Genomic DNA, 25,624 nt, shown 5'->3' on the forward strand with positions numbered 1-25,624 from the left:
AGCTGGGCGAGGTGGCGGGCGCCTGTAGTCCCAGCTACTCGGGAGGCTGAGGCAGGAGAATGGCGTAAACCCGGGAGGCGGAGCTTGCAGTGAGCAAAGCTGTCATAGTAAAAAATAAAAAAGTGGTTTTTCTGCATATTGGCAATGAACAATTAAAAATTAAAATTTTCAAAAATACTAATAGCACCAAATGCCATGAAATACATTAAGATAAATCTAATAGAATATATGCAAGATTTTCATGTTGAAAATTTGCAAACGTCCCAATCAAAACTCCAGTAAGCTTTTGATTAAAACATATACTTGCTGGGTGCAGTGGCTCATGCCCGTAATCTCAGCACTTTAGGAGGCCAAGGCGGGCGGATCACAAGGTCAGGAGATCGAGACCATCCTGGCTAACACGGTGAAACCCCGTCTCTACTAAAAAATACAAAAAACTAGCCGGGCGAGGTGGCGGGCGCCTGTAGTCCCAGCTACTCGGGAGGCTGAGGCAGGAGAATGGCGTAAACCCAGGAGGTGGAGCTTGCAGTGAGCTGAGAGAGCCAAGATTGCAACATTATACTCCCAAAGTGCTGGGATTACAGGCGTGGGCCACTGTTTTAAAAAAAATTAGCCGGCCCGGCGCAGTGGCTCAAGCCTGTAATCCCAGCACTTTGGGAGGCCGAGACGGGCGGATCGCGAGGTCAGGAGATTGAGAACATCCTGGCTAACACGGTGAAACCCCGTCTCTACTAAAAAATACAAAAAACTAGCTGGGCGAGGTGGCGGGCGCCTGTAGTCCCAGCTACTCGGGAGGCTGAGGCAGGAGAATGGCGTAAACTCGGGAGGCGGAGCTTGCAGTGAGCTGAGATCCGGCCACTGTACTCCAGCCTGGGCGGCAGAGCAAGACTCTGTCTCAAAAAAAAAAAAAAAAGAGTTCGAGAGCAGCCTGGCCAATATGGGGGAAAAAAAGAGTCTGTGGAGGCCATGGAGTGAGAGGTGGCTGGAGTAGTTACAAGGAAAGGGGAAGAAGACAGGACAGTTTTGAGAAATGGAAGATCAAATGGAGGAGAGGAAATCACTGCCTCTTTCCCACCAGCCATTCTTTTTTTTTTTTTTTCTGGAGACAGAGTCCCACTCTGTCGCTCAGGCTAGACTGCAGTGGCATGATCTCGGCTCACTGCAACCTCCACCTTCTGGGTTCAAGCAATTCTCCTGCCTCAGCTTCCCGAGTAGCTGGGACTATAGGTGCACACCGCCACGTCTGGCTCATTTTGTGTATTTTAGTAGAGACAGGGTTTCACTGTATTGCCCAGGCCCAGTCTCAAACTCCTGAGCTCAGGCAATCTGCCCACCTCTCGGCCTCCCAAATCCCACCAGCCATTCTGACAGAGGAGACACGGCATGTGACGCTGAGCACAGGCCATGGATGAGCCAGACATAAGCTATCTTGTTTAATTTTCATTAATGATAATAACAGCTAACATTAATTGAGCACCTACTGTGTTCCAGGCACTGTGCTAGGTGCTAGTTGCCTTATATATACTAACTCAGTGATTGCAAACAATGTGATGAGATAGCCAAACTGCCTGGGCTCAGATCTCAGCTATCGCAAGTTACTCTCATTTTACTGATGAGAAACAGACAGGAACTTCCTCAGTTTGGCTCCAGGGCTTCTACTTGGCACCACGGCTGCCTTGCCTGTGTTCCTAATGTACAGAAAGTGACACACACAGGTCTGCCACATGGAAAGTGCTCAGTGAGCAAAGTTCCTGCCTTCAGAGAACACGCTCTGAGTCCTACTTTGTGTCAAACACTGGAGTGGACACCAGGGGTACTAACCAGAGAAGCCTACAGTCCCCGGCCTCAGGGGCCCATAGTCTAGAGAGTCTAGAGAGAGGAGCAGGGATGAAAACGAGTGAATTAAATACAGGAAGAAACAAAGTTGGGCATGGTGGAAGGCGCCTGCAGTCCCAGCTACACAGGAGGCTGAGGTGGGAGGATCACCCGAGCCCATGAGTTTGAGACCAGCATGGGCAATATAGTAAGACTGTGTCTTTTTTTTTTTTTTTTTGAGGTGGAGTCTTGCTCTGTTGCCCAGGCTGCAGTGCAGTGGTGCCATCTCGGCTCACTGCAACCTCTGCCTCCTGGGTTTAAGTGACTCTCGTGCCTCAGCCTCCTGAGTAGCTGGGATTACAGGTACATGCCACCACACCCAGCTAATTATTATATTTTTAGTAGAGATGGGTTTTCACCATGTTGGCCAGGCTGGTCTTGAATTCCTGACCTCAGGCTCCCAAAGTGCTGGGATTACAGGCGTGAGCCACCACGCCCAGCCTCCTATCTCTTAAAAAAAAATTTTATATATATATATATATATAGAGAGAGAGAGAGAGAGAGAGAGAGAAGTACACAAGAAGCCTGTGTGAGATCCAGGGGTGGCACAGCCGTCCATCCCATCCAGTTAGGTCTCCAAGAACCCCTGCTGCCCACCAGACTCTTGTCAAGGAAGGCTTCCAGAAAGAGGCAATGGCTGGGCTGCTTGGTACAATCTCTATTTTACTGATAAGGAAGCTGGTTAAGAGAAGACTGGGGATTTGTCCAGACACAGAACCAGGATTCAAAAACCTAGGCAGGTCTCTTGAAGTACAGAGCCCTTGGCCAATGCAGGACTCGGCGCTGCCTCTGGTCTGAGGAAGGAGGAACAGGCCTGTCCTTGGGGAGCTCTTAGTCTCTTACGACTGTGGACGTATTCTGTCTCCAATGGGATGCCAGGCAGTCATCCCTCCCACACACATGCACATACTCTTCACCTTCAAAGATTCAGGGACACACACACACACACATCAGGAGACACTGGACCACATACAGAGCAACTACCTCCGAAAGAAACTGTGGACACAGACTTTTTCTCACTCTTCAAGGCCCCACCCCACTCAGATATCCTTCCCCGATGAGACCTTCCCCAAATCCCTGGGGTAGCGAGTAGACTCCTCCTCTGGTCTCCCAAGTCCTTGCATATTGTCATCACAGCACTTCCAACTCTGGGTGCATGTGGGTCTATGGATCTATGACTATATGAGCTTTGGGAACAGGGATCCATTTTGTTTACATTTGTATCCCCAGCACCTGGCACAGTACCTGGCGTTTTGTAATGCTCCCTAAGAGTTTGCCGAATTAATATGTGAATAGGAAAGTGAACAGACAAAGGAACAAGGACCAGTTTTCTAAATGCTCTCCCACGGAGGAAGGCAGCTAGCTCAAGGAACGACAGGGCAACACAGACCAGCGTGTGACGGGGCTGAGGGCCCAGAGAAAAAGTGTGTGTCCTCAGACCCTCAGCCCAGTGAGCTGGGCAGCAGGGCAGGCTTAGGAGGAGGGAAGGGTTGGAAAGGACACAACACGAGGCCAGGGCAGGGAGCAGGCTCAGGCAACCAGCAAAGGTGAAACAGAGCACTCAGGAGCCTGGGTGAGCAAGGCCCAGCAAGGAGGGCAGTCAGCATGGGTGTGGAAGCGGGGCTGGCAGAGCACAAAGGCCGGGCCAGACCACTTGGGCAGCAGAGAAGCTGATGAGAGGAAGAACTTTCCACAGGAAAGGTTTTTCAGAATGAGGCAGGCCTCCCCAGGTGGGTGACAGGGGAGGAGGCAGGATTCATCCCTAAGATTTGAGAATTTCATAAACAACTGGAGACCAATCTAAGACACTAGTATTTAAACAAATGCCGCCAGGTGCAGTGGCTCACGCTGATAATCCCAGCACTTTGGGAGGCCGAGGCAGGTGGATCACCTGAGGTCAGGAGTTCGAGACAACCCTGGCCAATATGGCGAAACCCCGTCTCTACTAAAAATACACAAATTAGCTGGGCATTGTGGTGGGCGCTTGTAATCCGAGCTACTCAGGAGGCTGAGGCAGGAGAATCGTTTGAACCCAGGAGGCAGAGGTTGCAGTGAGCCGAGATGGCGCCACTGCACTCCAGCCTGGGCGACAAGAGCGAAACTCTGTCTCAAAAAAAAAAAAAAAAAAAAAAAAAATGCCGACTCATGCTGCCAAAACGTGAAACTTACAAGGTTTTCCCAGAGGCACCCGCTGCCTGAAGGTGAACCATTGAAGTTCACGTGCGCCCACCTGCCTCTAACCTGTTTCCCCCTTTTGCTCTCTCTCTGTCTCCCTTCCACCCAGGCCAGAGCCATGGCCCACCCACCCCTCCAACCACCCCAAAGACAGAGCTGCAGTCGGGCAAGGCAGACCCGAAGCGGGACGGGCGCTCCATGGGGGAGGGCGGGAAGCCTCACATCGATTTCGGCAACGTGGACATCGGTGAGATCAGCCATGAGGTAATGTCCAACATGGAGACCTTTGATGTGGCTGAGTTGGACCAGTACCTGCCGCCCAATGGGCACCCAGGCCACGTGGGCAGCTACTCAGCAGCTGGCTATGGGCTGGGCAGCGCCCTGGCTGTGGCCAGTGGACACTCCGCCTGGATCTCCAAGCCACCAGGCGTGGCTCTGCCCACGGTCTCACCACCTGGTGTGGATGCCAAAGCCCAGGTGAAGACAGAGACCGCGGGGCCCCAGGGGCCCCCGCACTACACCGACCAGCCATCCACCTCACAGATCGCCTACACCTCCCTCAGCCTGCCCCACTACGGCTCAGCCTTCCCCTCCATCTCCCGTCCCCAGTTTGACTACTCTGACCATCAGCCCTCAGGACCCTATTACGGCCATTCGAGCCAGGCCTCTGGCCTCTACTCGGCTTTCTCCTATATGGGGCCCTCACAGCGGCCCCTCTACACGGCCATCTCTGACCCCAGCCCCTCAGGGCCCCAGTCCCACAGCCCAACACACTGGGAGCAGCCAGTATATACGACACTGTCCCGACCCTAAAGGGGGCCCTGTCGCCACCACCCCCCGCCCAGCCCCTGCCCCCAGCCTGTGTGTCCTGTTCCTCGCCCACCTCAGGCCTGGCGGTGGCAGTGGAGGAGGCTGAGGAGGCTGAAGAGGCTGACGGGTCAGGGGGCTTTCTGTCTGGCTCACTGCCCTGATGACCCGCCCGCCCCATCCAGGCTCCAGCAGCAAAGCCCCAGGCGAGCAGGCTGGACAGAGGAGAAGGAGGTTGACTGTTGCTCCCACACTGAAAGATGAGGGGCTGCACCTTCCCCCAGGAATGACCCTCTATCCCAGGACCTGAGAAGGACCTGCTCACCCTCCTCGGGGAGGGGAAGCACCAGGGTTGGTGGCATCGGAGGCCTTACCACTCCTATGACTCCTGTTTCCTCTCTCACAGAGAGTGAGGGTCTGACATGCCCATGCCACCTGTGCCACAGTGCCTTAGGGCTAGGCCACCCAGAGACTGTGTCCGGAGCTGGCCATGTCTCCCACTCAGGGGCTGAAAGTAGCTTTGAGGAGCCTCATGGGGAGTGGGGGGTTCGAGGGACTTAGTGGAGTTCTCATCCCTTCAATGTCCCCTCCCCTTCCGAAGGCAGGAAGGAGTTGGCACAGAGGCCCCCAGATCCAATTCTGTGCCAGTAACCTCATTCTTTGTCTAATCGAGAAAGAGCCCCCAGTCCTCCTCCACTACAACCTCTGTGACCTTGAGGTGCATCCCAGGAGGTGAGGAGGCAGGGGCTCCAGGAAAGGAATCAGAGACAATTCACAGAGCCTTCCTCCCTGGGCTCCTTGCCAGCTCCCTCTTCCCTTACTAGGCTCTACGTCCCCTGCTCTGTCAGCCCCACTCCCTGGGCTTCCCAGAGAGTGACAGCTGCTCAGGCCTGAACCCTTGGCTCCAGGAGACACAGGGCCCAGCACCCAGGTTGCTGGCAGCAGGCTGAAGACACTAGAATCCTGACCTGTACATTCTGCCCTTGCCTCTTGCCCCTTGCCTCCCAGTGGTATCTGAATAAAGTATGTAGCTATATCTGCTCCCCATTTTCCTGTTCTGCAGCCCCCCAAATCCACATGTAACTCATTACTGTCTCCTGTTATTTATCTCAGTAGTCCCCTCTCCTAGCCACTCTAGCCCCTATTAACTCTGCATTAAGCATTCCACATAATAAAATTAAAGGTTCCGGTTACCTGCTTGGTGAGCCTGACCTGGCCTGTCTCTTCATCTCTTATCCCTGTACTGGTGCTTCCTCAAATGCTTTCTAGAAGTAGCTAGGAGTAGAATGCAAAGGACAGATCATCAAAGGTCTCTCTCTCCCACCTCCTTCCCTCTTTCCCCACCCCCCTCCCCCTCCCCCCCCCCTCCTCTCCCTCCCCCCCCTCCCCCCCCCCCCTCCCCCCTCTCTCTCTCTCTCTCTCTCTCTCTCCCCCTGCTAAGAAAGTGGGAACAACGGAGTCGGTTAGGATAGCTGGCATCCCAGTGGGGTCCGTCTGAGCTCAAGGACTGAAGCCTCAGATGGGAGCTTCTCCCCAGCCGGCTGTGCCCCACACTGCAGGGGGGCCACTCACTCTTAACTGGCTCAGCTGGAACTCACTGCCTTGCAAGCAGCCCCTCTGCTCTCCCAGCACCCAGCAGAGGGGAGCTGGCAAAGAATTCAAGAGACAGGTATCTGAAGAGGAGAAGGTGGGTTGAGTGTGACACTGTGCTGCCTGCAGTCAGAGGCCTGTCCTTCAGGATGTGTGGATAGGCCCTGTGTTGTTGCATCCCCCTACTTGCCACCTCCCCCAGCACATACACAGCAGCCCATGCCAGGATCTAGCCAAGCCTTCACAGCAGCTGCCCTTGTCCAAGTCTAGACCAAGGATGTCAGTCTACTCCTTAAGCACCTACTCCCTAAGAGCTCTTTCCTCAGCAGAAGTCCAAACTGCACTCAGAGGCCAGGACCACTCCACCTCACAAGCACACAACTGCAAGGACAGGGGAAATCTCTTTGCCATCTTGCTCCACTGATGAACAACTCCGATGGTTGGAAGTTCTTCCTCATAGCCAGCTTCTAACAGCTTATATACAGCTGCCATTTACTAAGTGCTCCACTAAGGGTCTTATGTCATTCAGGCCAGTGAAGGGGTAGGTCCAGTTCTTATCTCAGTTTTCCAGATGGGGAAACTGAAGTTTGAGAGGTTGATGCTAAGAAGTGCTGGCGCCAGAATCTGAAGCCAGCTCTGACTCCAAGGCTTGCACTTTTAACCATCATCCCCTCTACCTGCCTGTGGTTTGCAGACCCTACTTCTGCTTTGTATCTGGAGCAATGCATCTTCAACTGCTCCAGACTGGGTATCGTCAGCTCCCTTCCTTCCATCTGTAGTCTCCAGCCCCTAGTCAGGACTGGGGCAGAGACAGGGCACCAAGAACTAGCCCAGTCTCCAGGGTGACCAAAATCCCTCCATCTGGGAGCTGCACTATGGAAGCTCTTCAGGAAACCTCCCCAAAACTGCTGGTTCCCGTGAAGCTGGATGGTAACCGAAACCCCTGATCTTTTAGACAATATCCATTGCAAAGTCATATCCAAATTGTATGTATGTCGTTGTTTTGTTTTAGATAAAAGCAGGACTTTACACTGATCTTTAACAGATCTCACCTTGTTGGGTTTGACCCATTTCCCCACCTGTATTAAACCTTTTAGAACTTAGCTCTCCTTTAGAGCTTTATGTATCTGCAAACTTGAATAGCCTCATTCAAGTCACTAATAAAGGTCGAAATGAAGAGGGACACCTGCGTACAGCACTAAATGCCTCTCTCCACCGTCAGTTCTATTATCTCCACTCTTTTTTTTTTTTTTTTTTTTAAGATGGAGTTTTGCTCTGTTGCCAGGCTGGAGTGCAATGGTGCAATCCTGGCTCACTGCAACCTGTCTCCTGGGTTCAAGTGATTCTCCTGCCTCAGCCTCCTGAGTAGCTGGGACTACAGGTGCCCACCACCACGCCCGGCCAATTTTTTGTATTTTTTTAGTAGACAGGGTTTCACCACGTTGGCCAGGATGGCCTCAATATCCTGACCTCATGATCCACCCCCTCAGCCTCCCGAAGTGTTGGGATTACAGGCGTGAGCCACCGCACCTGGCCTATTATCTCCACCCTTCTTTTTCTTTTTTTTCTTTTTTCTTTCTTTTTTTTTTGAGATGGAGTCTCGCTGTGTTACCCAGGCTGGAGTGCAGTGGCGCAATTTTGGCTCACTGCAAGCTCTGCCTCCCGGGTTCACACCATTCTCCTGCCTCAGCCTCCCAAGTAGCTGGGACTACAGGCGCCCACCACCATACCTGGCTAATTTTTTGTATTTTTCAGTAGAGACAGGGTTTCACCATGTTAGCCAGGATGGTCTCGATCTCCTGACCTCGTGATCCACCCGCCTCGGCCTCCCAAAGTGCTAGGATTACAGGTGTGAGCCACCATGCCCGGCTATTATCTCCACTCTTAAGGAGGCTGTCTAATCAGTTCTATCTCCACTCTTAAGGAGGCTGTCTAATCAGTTCTAAAACTGTCTAACTACATCACCATGAAGCACATGCTTCTCTGTCACGGTGGCATGGAGACTGCCAATGCCTTGTCAAAATCAAGATTCACTGATCTCTGGCATTCCCTCAACCTACTGGACTAGACCAGTAACCATCGAAAAAAAAACTTATTTGGCAATATTGGTTCTTAGACAACCCATGCTAGCGCCTGATCTCCTTTTTATTATATAAGCACTTTTAAACATGGAGTGACCTATTCTAGAATTTTTTTTTTTTTTGAGACAGAGTCTCGCTCTGTCGTCCAGTCTGGAGTACAGTAGCGCGATCTCGGCTCACTGCAAGTTCCACCTCCCAGGTTCACGCCATTCTCCCACCTCAGCCTCCTGAGCAGCTGGGACTACAGGCCCCCGCCACCACGCGCAGCTAATTTTTTTGTATTTTTAGGAGACAGGGTTTCACTGTATTAGCCAGGATAGTCTCGATCTCCTGACCTCGTGATCTGCCCGCCTCGGCCTCCCAAAGTGCTGGGATTACAGGCATGAGCCACTGCGCCTGGCCAACCTATTCTAGAATTTTGTCACAGATCAATCAGTACTAACCTTATGTGTTTATAATTTTTACAACCCACCCTTTCCTCTTCACTGAAAGGCAGGACTTTTGTCCATTTGCAGTCTGTTCACTACTCCTGCTCGCAGTGGGATGAGGGATATGGAGCTGGCGTGGTGGGGAGCAAGGGGCACATCCGGAAGATGACACTATCACCTCCAAGACCCCACATCTCATGAGATTGAGTGGGAAATCACTGAGGATGTGGAAGGAGGGGAAATGACCCCAGAGAAGTCAGAAGACCTGGGTTGTGCACATCCCTTAGACCAAAGGTTCCAAGGGTGCGCAGGCCTCAGGAAGGCAGGAGCTCCACTTGTTAAAAAAGAGTCGGGTGTTTCTGGAAATGACTCAAGAGACTATGCCCAAACCCTAAGGAAACAGAACCAGTAGTGGTGACCGGTGACATTTTATTCACGAGAAGTCAAAACCCAGGCCCAGCCAGCTGAATAGCAGGGGACTCCCCAAAAGAGGAGAATGGGAAGAGGAAGACGGAGGAAAAACACCCATTCTGTCCCATTTCCCTTGCACCCTATCCCCTAAGGGTTAACCCCCCACTCCCCTCCTCCCCAGCCCAAACCCCATCTCCCTTTAATCACATCTGATACTGAGCAGCCCAGCAGGGAACAAAGAGACTATTTAGAGAAATGGGGCCGAGAAAGTGACCCCCGCACTCTGGGGCGGCTGCCTGGATGCCAGCACAAAGGCGGCATTTCAGAGCTGAAATTTCAGCACCCAACTTGATTAAAGGATTCCACAGGCTTGGAGGAGGATGGATGGGGGTGTGAAGTCCACTGCTCCCTGAATTAACCCTTCTCCAGGGCAGCAGACACCCCTCCCACCAGTGCAGATGCTCACCATTCACTCCCCACACCCCATCCTGGGACCAGGCTGCACCCAGGCCCGGAGGCCCTGCCTCCTGCAGAGGTTAGGGAAGCCCAGCTCCTCCTCTTGGAAGGGGAGCTGGCAGTGGAATGGAGGTCAAGGCTGGCATATTCAGGAAGCCAGTTTTCCCTCTATTCCTGTTCATGTCAATATACACCCTCCCCCTGACCCCCTAGGAGGGAGGAGCCAGTGTGACTAGTCTTACCTCAGGTTGGGTAAGCAGGATGGAGAAAGGAAGAGGACCCATTAGAACCTCAGGCAGAGGAAGCGGGAGCTCCAGCTCTGACTTAATGTAACACCTGGATCCCAGAAGCACCACCACCCCAGTACCATCCCTGCAAGGCCTCAGAGGATCACCAGCCCCAAACAGGAAGGAAAGGATATCTTATAGGGGCTGGGAAGATGGCATGGGTGTGGCACACCAAAGAGGTGGGCCACAGAGGACAGCGTGTGGGCAGAGTCCTGAGGAGGAGTGGGGACAGAGGCGTGGGGGCAGGGGTAGGCAGGTGCTCGGTCCTTGCTTCAGCCACTGACTTGCCCAGCAGGGCTCTGCCTGGGGACGGTGGGAGATCAGCACACCCCCACGCTTCCTGCTGGGGCACTGCTTCTGAAAGGGGATCCGAGCCCACGATAAGAGGCTCGAAGCAGGTCCTTAGGAAACAATGGGTGGCTTGATGAGACCTGCTCTGTGATACTCCTGAGAAGGGAGAAGCCCCTGCAGCCAGTCCCCACTGGAAAGGAAATTGGGGGTTTCCGTGGCAACCAGCTCCCTGGGCACAAAGACTCGTCTGTCTGCTGGGAAGGCAGCTGAGGTGTCTCCCCTACAGCAGCCTTTGCTCTGGGGAACAGGGAGATGGAGGGAAGGATGTGGGGGATCCAAAGGGGCTAAGGGCCTCTGGTGCTTCTTAAGGAGCTGACAGTCACAGGGCCACTGGAATAGGTGTATGCTCCAGGCAGCATGGCGGTAACAGGGAAGCAAAAGGTGGTGACATCGCAGATAAGCAGAGGGGAAGGGGGTTGGAAAGTTGAATATTTTATTTACACATATAAAGTGGGAATGAAAATTGGGCAAGGGCAGGAAGATGACTCCAGCTCAGTCGGTGATGATGAGCTCGTCCACCCCCCAGTCTTCATAGCTCCCATCTGGCAGGTAACGGCGAATGATGATGGGGATCTTTCGGGCCCTGTGGCAGGGGAAAAGTCACAAGTACATGAGGGCTGGTGACCCCAGCTCTGCCGCAGAAGGAACAGATTGTGTGCAAAACACAAGGAAAGAAAAGTCTTAGGAGCAGCCTCTTGGGGCTGATGAGTGTACTTTGTAAGAAAGCAATTACAAGAAAAAGAAAGTTTTTATATCAGACAAGAGGGGGAAGAGTGATAGAATATTGGTAAGGCCTCCTGCAGCAGGAACAGGGAAACTCCAACAGCCAGAAAAGGTCCCGGTCTCATCAGTGCCCTCCCCCCTTTCCCTGCCTCCTCTTCTCTCTTCCTCCTACCTCCTGGTGAGCTGTTCCTAATGATCTGTAGGAATAAGCATCAACTTCTTCAGCCAGGGAAGTGGGAGAAAAGGGTGCAACAGAGAACCCAACAGATGCCTCCCAGAGATTTGGAGAAGTGAACCATGATTTGAGTGACTTACTTGAGTTCCTTCATGGCAATGAGCAGAGGATCTGTCTCCCCCTCCAGCTCTACCATCACAGGGGCACACATCCTGTAGGGATACGCACAGGTGTTGGGGAGACTACAAACCCAGGGAGAAGGGCCTAACAGGCAGTGAAGGTGGAACGGCATCCTGGTCCCCACCTAGAAACATCATCTTCTAGGTAGACAGGCATAGTAGGGAGTGGTGTGTAGGGGCACTGCCAGAGATCTTCCCTGGCAGAGGCCTATCGCAGACTCCTGAGCCCAGCGGCCACAGCAGAGTGTCCTGGTGGAAAGGGTGGCATGTGCAAAGGCACACCATTCTAACTGCTCCAACTCCAGAGCCTTGCCTCAGTGCCCAGGGCCCCTCATTTCAATTTCTATTTTCTCTCTCTCTATTTTTTGGGAGAAAGTTTCACTCCCATTGCCCAGACTGGAGTGCAATGGCAAGATCTCGACTCACTGCAACCTCCACCTCCCAGGTCCAAACAATTCTCCTGCCGCCTCCCAAGCAGCTGGGACTATAGGCACACACCACCAGCTATGCTAATTTTTTGTATAGATGGGGTTTCACCATGTTGCCTAGGCTGGTCTCAAACTCCTGGGCTCAAGCAATCCACCTGCCTCAGCCTTCCAAATTGCTGGGATGAAACCCAGCCTCATTTCCATTCTCTATAGCCACAACACCTCAGTAGAAGCCCTGCCCTTCCTGCCCAGCCCTCCCTACCCTTCACCTGAGGCCAGCAGGCAGTCCAGGGACTCATCTGCTTACAACACTGCCATGACTCCCCTTGGCTATCAGGCCAGAGTGCAGTCTGGTCCCTGTTCGCCTTCCTAGCACAGTCCCGTGCTACTTTCCTGTATTTACCCCACATTCCAGCCATACCAAACTATTTCTGGTTCCCTAGACGCGCCATGTTGTTTCCCTTTTGTGTGCTCTTACAAGCTCTTCATCTCCCTAAAAGCCTGCGAGAGGTCCGGATGTCTCCATCCTGGAAATCGTGTGCTGACTCTTCAGTACCCCAAGTCACTCAGGATATACTTTTCTTGGCACCAATCTCACTGAACTGTAACTACTTGTTTGGAAAGTTTCCACATTAGACCATGAGCTCCTGGTGGCCCAGAACCACATGTGATTCACCACGGAGGTCTAGCCCCCAGCACAACACTTGGCCCACAGTGGAGACTACCACCAAGCAAAGGGATGCCAATTCTAGGCCCATCTCCTCTAGGAAGTCAGTCTTGATGATTCCAGCTCAGGTTCACACTAACACATCCAGAATGAACAGGAGAGCATGCTAAAAAATACAGGTTCACGGGTCCTTCTCCAGAATCCCTGAACAGAATCTCTAGTGAAGTGGCCTGAGAGCCTGCATTTGCAGAACTGCTCAGATGATTCTGATAATCAGCTAGTCTGAGAGCTACCAGCTTACTAATTTTATTACTAAATATTTCAATTGATATTACTCCCAAAAGCCTGAAAATTTCCCAAGGGCAGAGATGGAAGATTTAACTTTCCCTATATCCTCTCTCAATAAGTATTCAAACTTTCCCAAAATATAAAGCTTTAAAGAATGTGGCAGAATACTTTCCATGATCTGCATATGCCTGCTTTCTTTTAAAATATAAATAATTCAAGGGCATTCACTCATTCAGCGCCTATTATGCACATGGAATGTGCAAGATGTGTCCTTAAGTAATTTAATTTTTCTTGCACCACGGCCTCTACAAATAAGCACATCCACCATCCAGTTAAGAAGCAGATGTGGCCGGGCATGGTGGCTCAAGCCTGTAATCCCAGCACTTTGGGAGGCCGAGACGGGCGGATCACGAGGTCAGGAGATCGAGACCATCCTGGCTAACACAGTGAAACCCCGTCTCTACTAAAAAAATACAAAAAACTAGCCAGGCGAGGTGGCGGGCGCCTGTAGTCCCAGCTACTTGGGAGGCTGAGGCAGGAGAATGGCGTAAACCCGGGAGGCGGAGCTTGCAGTGAGCTGAGATCCGGCCACTGCACTCCACCCTGGGTGACAGAGCGAGACTCCATCTCAACAACAACAAAAAGAAGCAGATGTGACAAACATCATCAGCCACCAGGTGGTGCTAATGAACCAGACTGAAACTCCATCCAAAACCCACCCAAGAAACAGTTGTTCTGGCCGGGTGCAGTGGCTCACGCCTGTAATCACAGCACTTTGGGATGCTGAGGCAGGCAAATCACCCGAGGTCAGGAGTTTGAGACCAGCCTGGCGAATATGGTGAAACCCCATCTCTACTACAAATACAAAAAATAGCTGGGCACGGTGGCGCGCGCCTGTAGTCCCAGCTACTCAGGAGGCTGAGGTACGAGAATCGCTTGAACCAGGAGGTAAAGGTTGCAGTGGGCCAAGATGGCACCACTGGACTCCAGCCTAGGCGACAAAGTGAGACTCCATCTGCACCTACCAAGTGCAGAGTCCCATTATGGCTGTACAAGAGCTTAAAGCTGGCAAGAAGCCACCAGAAGGTGTCATAGCCCTTAAGTGGAAAGAGCACTAAAGACTGGAATGAGCTGGATCAAGCTTCGCTCCCCAAGAAAAACAGGACACTTGGCTGGGCGCAGTGGCTCATGCTTGTAATCCCAGCACTTTGGGAGGCCAAGGCGAGTGGATCACCTGAGGTCACGAGTTCGAGACCAGCCTGACCAACATGGTGAAACCATGTCTTTACTAAAAATACAAAATATTAGCCAGGTGTGGTGGCAGGCACCTGTAATCCCAGCTACTCGGGAGGCTGAGGCAGGAGAATTCCTTGAACCCAGGAGGCAGAGGCAGTGAGCCAAGATCATGCCATTGCACTCCAGCCTGGGCAACAAGAGTGAAACTCCGTTTAAAAAAAAAAAAAGAAAGAAAGAAAAGGAAAACAGGACACTTGGACTTATTAGTGGCCTGGATGTCAGTGGCCTGGATGTCGGCCTCAAAACCTTTAAGTGCTTCACATTGCCCAGCAAATAAACTCCAGTCTTCTGAACTTGTCACTCATGGGACCAGTGTCATCTTTTCCAGCCTCATGCCCCAAGCTGCTTGTGATCCCTCACCACAAATCCACCACCTGGACCTTTCCTTGGGCTGTTTCTGGCACCTGGAGTACCCACAAAATCAAATCTCTTTACCTGTTCCCACTAGAATTCTAATCCCTTCACAAGGCTTTCCCAGTCACCTCTGCAATAACTCTCTTTGTACCTTTCATAAAGCACCACTCGTGTCTGCCTTGGGTTGTGGGTACCTGTGCACAGGTCTATCTCCCCCACCAGAAAACACCTGGAGGACTAGGGATTACGTCTTTTTTTTTTTTTTTTTTTAATTATTTTTGGTAACAGAGCCTCACTCTGTCACCCAGGCTGGAATAGTGGTGCGATCTCGACTCTCTGCAACCTCTACCTCCCAGGTTCAAACGATTCTCCTGCCTCAGCCTCCCGAGTAGCTGGGACTACAGGCGTGTGCCACCACACCCGGCTAATTTTTGTATTTTTAGTAGAGACGGGGTTTCACCATGTTGACCAGGCTGGTCTCGAACTCCTGACCTCAGGTGATCTGCCCACCTTGGCCTTCCACAGTGCTCAGATTCCAGGTGTGAGCCACCGCGCCTGGCTGGGACTACATCTTTAATCATCTCAGCGTCCCATAGGGTGCTAATGCAGTATCTTTCCTCAGTGCTGAAAGACTGTTTAACTTGCAAATAAGCAATCTATTTGTTTTAAAAATAACTTATGAATTCTTGTTTCTGCTGGGTCACTTTTAGTCTCTATCAGTGTGCCCCATAGAATGCTCTGCAATGATAGAAGTGTCCTATCCCCCTGTGCTATCCTTTATGGTAACCACTAGCCACATGTGGCTACTGAACATACTTGAAATGTGGCTAGTTATAATCCCAGCACTTTGGAGGCTGAAGCAGGGGTCTCACTGGAAGCCAGGAGTCTTTTTGTGAGACCCTGTCTCTACAAAAAAATTAAGACATTAGCCAGGTGTGGTGGCATTAGCTACCTGGGAGGCTAAAGTGGGAAGATCACTTAAGCCTAGAAGTTTTGAGGCTGCAGTGAGCTATGATAGCACCACTGCACTCCAGCCTGGGCGATACAGCCAAACTGTCTCTAAAAAAATAAAAGGCTGGGCGTGGTGGCTCAGCCTGTAATCCCAGTACTTTGGGAGGCTGAGGTAGGAGGATCACCTGAGATCAGGAGTTCAAGACCAGCCTGGCCAGCGAACACAGTGAAACCCCATCCCTACTAAAAATACAAAAATTAGCCAGGCACAGTGGCGGGCACCTGTAACTCGCTACTCAAGAGGCTCTGGTGGGAGAATCACTTGAACCTGGGAGGCAGAGGATGCAGGGAGCCGAGATCACGCCACTGCACTCCAGCCTGGGTGACAGAGTGAGACTCCTTCTCAAAAATAAAAATAAGGCTGGGCGTGGTGGCTCAAGCCTGTAATACCAGCACTTTGGGAGGCCGAGACGGGCGGATCACGAGGTCAGGAGATCAAGACCATCCTGGCTAACCCGGTGAAACCCCGTCTCTACTAAAAAAAATACAAAAAACTAGCTGGGCGAGGTGGCGGGCGCCTGTAGTCCCAGCTACTCGGGAGGCTGAGGCAGGAGAATGGCGTAAACCCGGGAGGCGGAGCTTGCAGTGAGCCGAGAGCCGGCCACTGCACTCCAGCCTGGGCGGCAGAGCGAGACTCCGTCTCAAAAAAATAAATAAATAAAATAAAAGGCCGGGCGCGGTGGCTCAAGCCTGTAATCCCAGCATTTTGGGAGGCCGAGACGGGCGGATCACGAGGTCAGGAGATCGAGACCATCCTGGCTAACACGGTGAAACCCCGTCTCTACTAAAAATACAAAAAAACTAGCCGGGTGAGGTGGCGGGCGCCTGTAGTCCCAGCTACTCGGGAGGCTGAGGCAGGAGAATGGCATAAACCTGGGAGACAGAGCTTGCAGTGAGCTGAGATCCGGCCACTGTACTCCAGCCTGGGTGACAGAGCGAGACTCCGTCTCAAAAAAAAATAAATAAATAAATAAAATAAAAATAAATAAATAAATAAAAGAAGTGTGGGTGGCTAGTAAGACAGGAACTGAATTTCTAATTTTATTTAATTGTACTTAATGTAAATGGGTACATACAGTTCATGGCTACCATAATTGGTGGTGCAGGCCCAGAGGATCCTGACGTTGGTGGTATATTGGGTAGGGATATCATACTGGGCATGGCTCTAATGCCACGCAGAAGAGCAAGGAGTACAACCAGGCTGAGAAGAGGTCCGCTGCTGAGGCATGGGGAAGAACAATGTTGCCCACCCATAAAACCCTTTATTGAGGTAGACAGGATGGTCATCTTTATCCCTACAGGACTAGAGGAGACAACAGCCCAATGCTGCTTGAACACTAAGGAGGGGAATTTACAGACAGCATTGCTGCCCCTATAAGCACACAGAGTCCACAAATCTGGCCCCAGCTTTCTTTTGGTTTTTTTTTTTTTTTGAGATGGAGTCTTACTCTGTCGCTCCGGCTGGAGTGCAGTGGTGCGATCACAGTTCACTGCAGTCTCAACCTCCTGGCCTTAGGTGATCCTCCTACGTCAGCCTCCCGAGTAGCTAGGACTACAGGTGCACACTACCACACTTGGCTAATTTTTTGTATTTTTTCTAGAGATGGGGGTTTCACCATGTTTCCCAGGCTAGTTTTGAACTTCTGGGCTCAAGCAATCCACCTGCTTCATCTTCCCAAAGTGCTGGGATTACAGGTGTGAGCCACGGCATCCAGCCGCTTTTCTTTCTAGGCTAATTTCCACTATTCCCTTCTTGAACTACCCCTGCTCCTCCAGATACCCACCATTTCCCACATCAGCCTATAGGGAGTTTGGGGCAGGGGCTCCTATTCTCAGTCTCGTGCTTCCCCACAGTACCATTAGAGCACCCCGCTCTGTTCCCTCACCTACTCCTCACAAGAAAGGAGGAGGAGGGAAGTTTGCTGATTTTCAAATCCCCAAAACCCCACCACTGCTCTGTGCTTTCATCTCTCTAGTGTGCTCTCAAGCTGGAGGGCCCCCCACTCTGCTGGGCTGGCCACAGTCTACCTCACTTCAAGAACCACCTCAAAGCCAGGCATGGTTGCTCATGCTTGTAATCCCAGCTCCAGCACTTTGGGAGGCTGAGGCAGGAGAATCACTTGAGGCTGAGTTCAAGACTGGCCTGGGCAACATCATGAGACCCCTATCTCTACGAAAAATACAAAGCCAGGCATAGCGGCACATACCTGTAGTCCCACCTTGAAGCTACTTGGGAGGTTGAGGCAAGAAAATTGCTTGAGCCAGCCAGGCGCAGTGGCTCATGCCTGTAATCCCAGCACGTTGGGAGGCCAAGGCAGGTGGATCACGAGGTCAGGAGATTGAGACCATCCTGGCTAACACGGTGAAACCCCATCTCTACTAAAAATACAAAAAAATTAGCCAGGCGTTGTGGCAGGCACCTGTAGTCTCAGCTACTCGGGAGGCTGAGGCAGGAGAATGGTGTGAACCTGGGAGGCAGAGTTTGCAGTGAGCCAAGATTACGCCGCTGCACTCCAGCCTGGGTGACAGAGCAAAACTCCATCTCAAAAAAAAAAAAAAAAAAAAAGAGAAAAAGAAAATTGCACCGGCCAGGCACAGTGGCTCACGCCTGTAATCCCAGCACTTTGGGAGGCTGAGGCAGGTGGATCACAAGGTCAGGAGTTCGAGAGCAGCCTGGCCAATATGGTGAAACCCCGTCTCTACTAAAAACACAAAAATTAGCCGGGGGTGGTGGTGGACGCCTGTAGTCCCAGCCACTCGGGAGGCTGAGGCAGGAGAATCACTTGAACCCAGGAGGCGGAGGCTGCAGTGAGCCGAGATCGGGCCACTGCACTCCAGCCTGGGAGACAGAGCAAGACTCTGTCTCAAAAAAAAAAAAAAAAAAATTGCTTGAGCCCAGGAGTTTGAGGCTGCAATGGGCTATGATCAGGCCCCTGTGCTCCAGCATGGGCAACAGAGTGAGATCTAGACTCGGAAAATAAAACAACAAAGAACCACCATGGCCGGGCACAGTGGCTCTCACCTGCAATCCCAACACTCTGGGAGGCAGAGGCAGGTGTATCTCTTGAAGCTAGGAGTTCGAGACTAGCCTAGGCAACATGGCAAGACCCTGTCTCTAAAAACACAACAATTAGTTAGGCATGGTGGTACATGCCTTTAATGCCAGCTACCTGGGAGGCTGAGGCACAAGAATCACTTGAACCTGGGAGGCAGAGGTTGCAGTGAGCTGAGATTGTGCCATTGCACTCCAGTCTAGGCGACTCAGTGAGACTCTATCTCAAAAACAAAAAAAAAGAATCACTGGTACCCATTGGCTCTGAATTCACCTTTTTTGCTGCACGAATGTGACAGGCAACCATCTAGTTCTGTTTTTTTTTTTTTTTTAATCATTTTTTTCGCATACTATTACTTGACTTCTCAGATGTTCATATCCTAGTTCTCCTATTAGATCACAAGTTCCCTGAGGGCAGGGGCCTAGCACAATGCCTGGTACGCAGGGACGGCACCACCTTTGGAATGTGAGAGCAGAGAGTGTTTTCAGGTGCCAGGCTGGGCAAGATCAGCGGTACAGGAGCTCACTGTGGTCTGACAGATGGAGAAGACAGTGAAGGGGCAATCACTCACGCAATCTGGAGCGCTCGGGTGCCCAGCACACGGGCTCGCTCGTACTTGGTCATATATGGTGTGGTGATTCGCTTCTGGTTGGCCTGCGGTCGCTCCCCAGAGGGGAGGATCTCGACATTCTCCTGGCCTTCCTGGACACCAAGACAAAAAAGAGGGAAAATCTCAGGAGGCATTTTTGGATTACAGGGAGGGTGACAATGACAACAATCACAATCCCCGCTACTGCCACCATTAATGCTTACTGCATACCAGGGTACTGCATGACTGCTTCCTAACGACTCATGTAATCCTTACAATAACCTTATGAGACAGGGATTACAGTTCTCATTTCAGAGGCTTGGAAAGTCAGCTAACCTGACATAGCCTGAGACCTTGTAATGGAGGACCATGACTGAGATTCCAGAGCTGGCTGCCTCATCCAGAAGAGAGCAGAGGGCCTGGAGATGGGGTGGTCTCAGAACATTGGTCCTGTAAAAGAGGTCCTGGCACAAAAAAATTACCCTAAGCAGGAAGCTAGGAATAGTCTCCCCATCTTTCAGATAGGGGAGCTAAGCCAATGGGTCAAGTGACTACAAAAGTCAAGGTGAAGGCAGGAATATTTAACAATTACTTACTAAGCATTTGTCCTGAATCAGATATTGTTAACAGATACTGAGAAAGCAAGCTAGGAATTTCTGCTCTCAAAGAATTAATGGTCTAAAGGGGGAGACAAGAGTAAACAGAGCAGGTGCTATGAAGGGATGCAGTGTGCAACAGAGTTCCCAAGGAGGTGGGGACACCTTACACTGGGAGTCAGGAAAACTCCAGGGATGAGATTTGAGCTCACCTAGAAGGATGAGCAGCAGCTGTCAAACCAACGAGGAAGGAGGCAACATGCAAAGGCACAGAGGAGAAAGAGGTTTGGACAGCTAGTTGTGGACAATAATTAGAATGAAAGGTACGTAGGCAGGAGGATAAATTCTGTGGTATATAAAGAATTAAGTAAACAGGCCGGGCACGGTGGCTCACGCCTGTAATCCCAGCACTTTGGGAGGCTGAGGTGGGCGGATCACAAGGTCAGGAGATCGAGACCACCCTGACTAACACGGTGAAACTCCGTCTCTACTAAAAATACAAAAAAAAAAAATTAGCCAGGCGTGGTGGCGGGCGCCTGTAGTCCCAGCTACTCAGGAGGCTGAGGCAGGAGAATGGCGTGAACCCAGAAGGCGGAGCTTGCAGTGAGCCCAGATCTCACCACTGCACTCCAGCTTGGGCGACAGAGCAAGACTCCGTCTCAAAAAAAAAAAAAAAAAAAAAGGTTGACTCTGAGCTGGACATGGTGGTGCAGAACCTGCAGTTCCAGCTACTTGAGAGGCTGAACTGGAAGGATCACTTGAGCCCAAGAGTTCAAGGCTGTAGTGCGCTATGACCGCACCTGCAAATAGCCATTGTACTCTAGCCTGGACAACGTAGCAAGACACCACTTCTTAATTTAAAACAAGCAAACAAACAACAACAACAGAAAGAAAGGATCACTCTGGATACTCTGTTGAGAATATTCTGCAGGGGGCAGTGGCAGAAGCAGAGAGGCCATTTAGGAAAGCCAGTAGTAACTGAGCACGTGGGCAAGTAAGAAAGGGCGCTGAAAGGAGAAGAGCACTCAGAGCAGAGTCTGGAGTGAGACTGAAGCAGGAAAACCAGCCACACAATTCCTGCAGGAATGTGGCTGAAAAGCAATGAGATCTAAGCCAGCCTAAGGCACCAGGAGTAGAAAAATGCAGACAGGGCTGAAGTACATCCAGAAGGCACAATCTGCATGACAGTGATGGGAAGGCGACCAGAATGATGGAGAAGGACACATCTGACTCAAGCGAAAAGGTATCTGAAAGTGCCACGCAGAGAGAGAGAGGGCTCCATGTCTCTCCAGGACATAACTGCATTTTTTTCCCTCATCAGTCACACAGGACAGAAAGCCCTACTTTCCTCATGAGGCTAGCAACCTATCCACCTAGTTGCTCAAGCCAGAAACCTGAGAGTCGTCCTTGTCACCGCTCACTTTCTCAGCCCCATAACCAACCCACCGCAATAACTCTTTCATCTGTCTTCTCATCACCTGCACTACCAGCACCTATATCCAAGCCACAGGCCTCTCACCTTCCACTCTTGCCCTTCCCCAGTTCACTCCTTACTCAAGGCAGGATTGCACTTTCTAAAATGTAAACTGGACTGTGCCCTGGCTCAAAATTTGTCAGTAGCTTCCCATTGCCTTTAGGCTACAAAATACTGCCTCATCTGAGCCCTGCTTACCTCTTCCTTTTGCTCCCTAACTAGTCCCACCCTGCAGAAAGCACCTGGCACATAATAAACATTCAACACATGTTTGCCAAATGAAGGAAGGCACTGTTTAACTTGTCAGTGAACTAACTGCCCCAGAAGCCACAGGCTGTGGACCACATGGACAAAAGCTTTCAGGTCCACCCTGCAGGGCTGTTCTGCTATGCAAGACTGGAACACAGCTCACTCTAACTGGGAATGCTTATGGCAGGGGCCTTGACCACAAATAGAAGGCAGACACGTTCAGCTAATTATCACCTGCCAGACTATTTGGCAGCTTGGGCTGCAGAGGTGGGAGCCTGAGGCTGAATACTAACCTCTTCAGCATTCTCCAAGTCATCTAGCCCTTCATCCTCCTCCACATCATCAAAGTCGTCACCATCAAAACTGTACAGGAAGAAGAGATCAGTTACTTAGAGCATCACTTACAAGAATCAAAGAGGGGCCGGGCGCGGTGGCTCATGCCTGTAATCCCAGCACTTTGGGAGGCCGAGGCGGGCGGATCACAAGGTCAGGAGATCGAGACCACAGTGAAACCCCGTCTCTACTAAAAATACAAAAAATTAGCCGGGCGCGGTGGCGGGCGCCTGTAGTCCCAGCTACTCAGGAGGCTGAGGCAGGAGAATGGCGTGAACCCGGGAGGCGGAGCTTGCAGTGAGCCGAGATCGCGCCACTGCACTCCAGCCTGGGCGACAGCGCGAGACTCCGTCTAAAAAAAAAAAAAAAAAAGAATCAAAGAGGGGCCAGGTACGGTGACTCACACTGGTAATCCTGGTACTCTGGGAGACCGAAGTGTGTGGATCACTTGAGGCCAGGAATTCGAGACCAGCCTGGCCAAAGTGGCAAAACCCCGTCTCTACTAAAAATACAAAAATTAGCCAGGCATGGTGGCACATGTCTGTAATACCAGCTACTCGGGAGGTTGAGTCACAAGAATTGCTTGAACCCAGGAGGTGGAGATTGCAGTGAGCCAAGATTGCACTGCTGCACTCCAGCATGGGTGACAGAACAAGAACCTGTCTCAAAGTAAATAAAATAAGAAAAATAAAAAATAAAAATCAGAGGCCAGGCGTGGTGGCTCTGGGATTAAGCCTGTAATCCCAGCACTTTGGGAGACCAACGCGGGCAGAGTTCAAGGCCAGCCTGACCAACATAGTGAAACCCCGTTTCTATTAAAAATACAAAATTAGCTGGGAGTGGTGGCACACGCCTGTAATCCCAGTTACTTGGGAGGCTGAGGCAGGAGAATCACCTGAACCCAGGAGGCAGATGTTGTGGTGAGCTGAGATCACGCCATTGCACTCCAGCTTGGGCAACAAGAGCGAAACTCCATCTCAAAAAAAAACCCAAAAAAACAAAACAAAACAAAAAAATCAAAGACGGCAGAGATCTGTGTCTCTCCCAGTATGTAAGAAGTACTCAAATATTTACTTGATAAGTAAATCAGCCAGGCGCAGTGACTCACGTCTGTAATCCCAGCACTTTGGGAGGCCGAGGCGGGTGCATCACCTGAGGTCAGGAGTTCGAGACCAGCCTGGCCAACATGGAGAAATCCCATCTCTACTAAAAACACAAAAAAATTAGCCGGGCGTGGTGGCAGGCGCCTGTAATCCCAGCTACTCAGGAGGCTGAGGCAAGAGAATTGCTTGAACCCGAAAGGCGGAGGTTGCAGTGAGCCAAGGTCACCCCACTGCACTGCAGCCTGGGTGACACAGCAAGACTCCTTCTCAAAAAAAAAGAATACTGGCCGGGTGCGGTGGCTCAAGCCTGTAATCCCAGCACTTTGGGAGGCCGAGACGGGCGGATCAGAAGGTCAGGAGATCGAGACCATCCTGGCTAATCCGGTGAAACCCCGTCTCTACTAAAAAACACAAAAAACTAGCCGGGCGAGGTGGCGGGTGCCTGTAGTCCCAGCTACTCGGGAGGCTGAGGCAGGAGAATGGTGTGAACCCGGGAGGCGGAGCTTGCAGTGAGCTGAGATCCCGCCACTGCACTCCAGCCTGGGAGACAGAGTGAGACTCCGTCTCAAAAAAAAAAAAAAAAAAAAGAATACTAAGTAAATCCGACTTTTGTTCCATTTTACTCCTTTAATTTTTCCCCATCTGCCCCCAAATTTCGCTAGGACTCATTCGTCATCACTGTTTCCCTCTCTACTAGATCATTCCCATCAGCATTTTTATTTTATTTTATTTTATTTTTGAGACAAAGTCTAGCTCTGTCACCCAGGCTGGAATGCAATGACGCGATCTTGGCTCACCACAACCTCCGCCTCCCAGGTTCAAGCAATTCTCCTGTCTCAGTCTCCCGAGTAGCTGGATTATAGACACATGCCACCATGCCCAGCTAATTTTTGTATTTTTAGTAAAGATGGGGTTTCCCCATGTTGACTAGGCTGATCTCGAACTCCTGACCTCAGGTCATCCACCCTCCTCGGCCTCCCAAAGTGCTGGGATTACAGGTACTGGCCCCATCAGCATTTCAACATGTGCTTTTCCTCATGTAAAACAAAAACAAAAACAAACAAAAAACCTTACTTCTCTTCTCCCTCTCCCATAGCCCTAATTCCAAGGTGCCCTTTGAAGCAAAAATGTGTGAAAGAGCTGTCCACCCTCACTGCCCCCAATTCCTCTATTCCCATTTTGTCATAATCTCACTCCCAAAAGCCTTTCACCCCGATAGCTCCATCAAAACCACTTTCCAAGCTCATTAATGATCTCCACGTTGCTAAATCCAATGGCCAACTCTCATTCTCATTTAGCCTGATCTATCAGCTGGCACATTAGGCCACTTGCTCTCCTCACTTGACTCCAACAACACCTCACTTTCTTGGTGCTCCCCCACCTCCCCGGCTTCTCTTTTCCTCCAAGCACTCAATGTCCAAATGCCCTAATGCTCAGCCACGGGTCATCTCCTCTTCTCTACTGACACTCACTAGGAATGCGGTAGCGATCCCACGCGTTTCTTATTTTTATCTTCAGACTAGCTCTCTTTGCGCCCACACATCCAACAGGTAATTTTTTGGCTCTATCTTTAAAAAAGTAATATATCCAGAATTCAAAACCAGTTCTCACCATCTCTACTCCTACTGACTTCTTTCACCTAGATTACTACAAACAGGCCGGGCACGGTGGCTCACGCCTGTAATCCCAGCACTTTGGGAAGCCGAGGTGGGTGGATCACTTGAGGTCAGGAGTTCGAGACCAGTTTGGCCAACATGGTGAAACCCGTCTCTACTAAAAATACAATTAGCCAGGTATGGTGGTGCACGCCTATAATCCCAGCTACTCGGGAGGCTGAGGCAGGAGAATCCCTTGAACCCGGGAGGCAGAGGCTGCAGTAAGCCGAGATCGCGCCACTGCACTCCAGCCTGGGCGACAGAACGAAACTCCGTCTCAAGAAAAAACAAAAAAATTACTGCAATGAACAGTCTCAGACTTTTATTTAATGCCACCCGGGGAGCTGCCCAAGACCCTCCTGTGGAGTACTCCTACACTACGTACTTCTAGAACTGTGAAGAACTTCTAGAACTACGTACTTCACAGAAGCAGATGGAGAACTGGGGAAGCTCACGCGACCACCATTACCTGCTTCCTTGCTTACTTATGGGCCTATGCCGCCTATTCTACAAAGTGAGCACGTGGAGAGGCAAGGACGATTCTTCTTTCACCTCAGTATTCCCACTGCATGACACAGAGCCCGGCTCGCTGGAACATTTGCTGAAGGACACCTTTTCCACGGATCCCCTCTGGACCCTCGAGCCTGGGCCCTCCTGTACCCAGCCTCCAGCCCGGGCTATGCTCCTGGGTCCCCGCCCTTCCCTTACTAGGCTCCGCCGGCCCCCTCAGGACCCCAGGCCCCTCAGACATTGCCCCTAGACGCCAGGTTCCTCAGCTGCCTTCGACCCAAGCCCTGCCTCACCCGCCCCTTCCGAATGTGCCGCAAAGGCCACTCCGCTCCCGCACTCACTTGTCCTCGTTGTCTGACATGACACCCTCGCCTCAGGGACCCCGCTGGTCCCGCACGGAGACCCGCAAATAGCGCCTCTACAACTCGCGGCGCCTCGCTTATCTTGCGCCTGCGCGGTAACCCAGAGGCAATCACTTCC

The 25,624-nt window shown here is 51.3% G+C and overlaps 2 protein-coding genes across 2 annotated transcripts in view; one reads left to right on the top strand and one right to left on the bottom strand.

The window, feature by feature from the left end:
* Nucleotides 1–6,056, top strand: part of SOX10 (SRY-box transcription factor 10) — a 13,629-nt gene extending 7,573 nt beyond the window's left edge. The window contains exon 4 of the mRNA XM_009217269.4: nt 4,160–6,056. Coding sequence (XP_009215533.4) covers nt 4,160–4,863 — 704 coding nt within the window. The 3' untranslated portion in view covers nt 4,864–6,056. The remainder of the gene's footprint in view (nt 1–4,159) is intronic.
* A 4,817-nt stretch (nt 6,057–10,873) lies between these two features.
* Nucleotides 10,874–25,616, bottom strand: POLR2F (RNA polymerase II subunit F). Its single transcript, XM_009217268.4, has 5 exons — nt 25,486–25,616; nt 21,837–21,906; nt 19,207–19,337; nt 11,500–11,571; nt 10,874–11,044 (listed from the first exon to the last, which is right to left on the bottom strand). Exons 1-5 carry the CDS (start codon nt 25,503–25,505, stop codon nt 10,954–10,956), a joined length of 384 nt encoding a protein of 127 aa, XP_009215532.2. The 5' UTR covers nt 25,506–25,616; the 3' UTR covers nt 10,874–10,953.
* Nucleotides 25,617–25,624: the final 8 nt, after the last annotated feature.

The sequence above is a fragment of the Papio anubis genome, chromosome 16 (assembly GCF_008728515.1).
Source record: "Papio anubis isolate 15944 chromosome 16, Panubis1.0, whole genome shotgun sequence".
Lineage (NCBI taxonomy): Eukaryota > Metazoa > Chordata > Mammalia > Primates > Cercopithecidae > Papio > Papio anubis.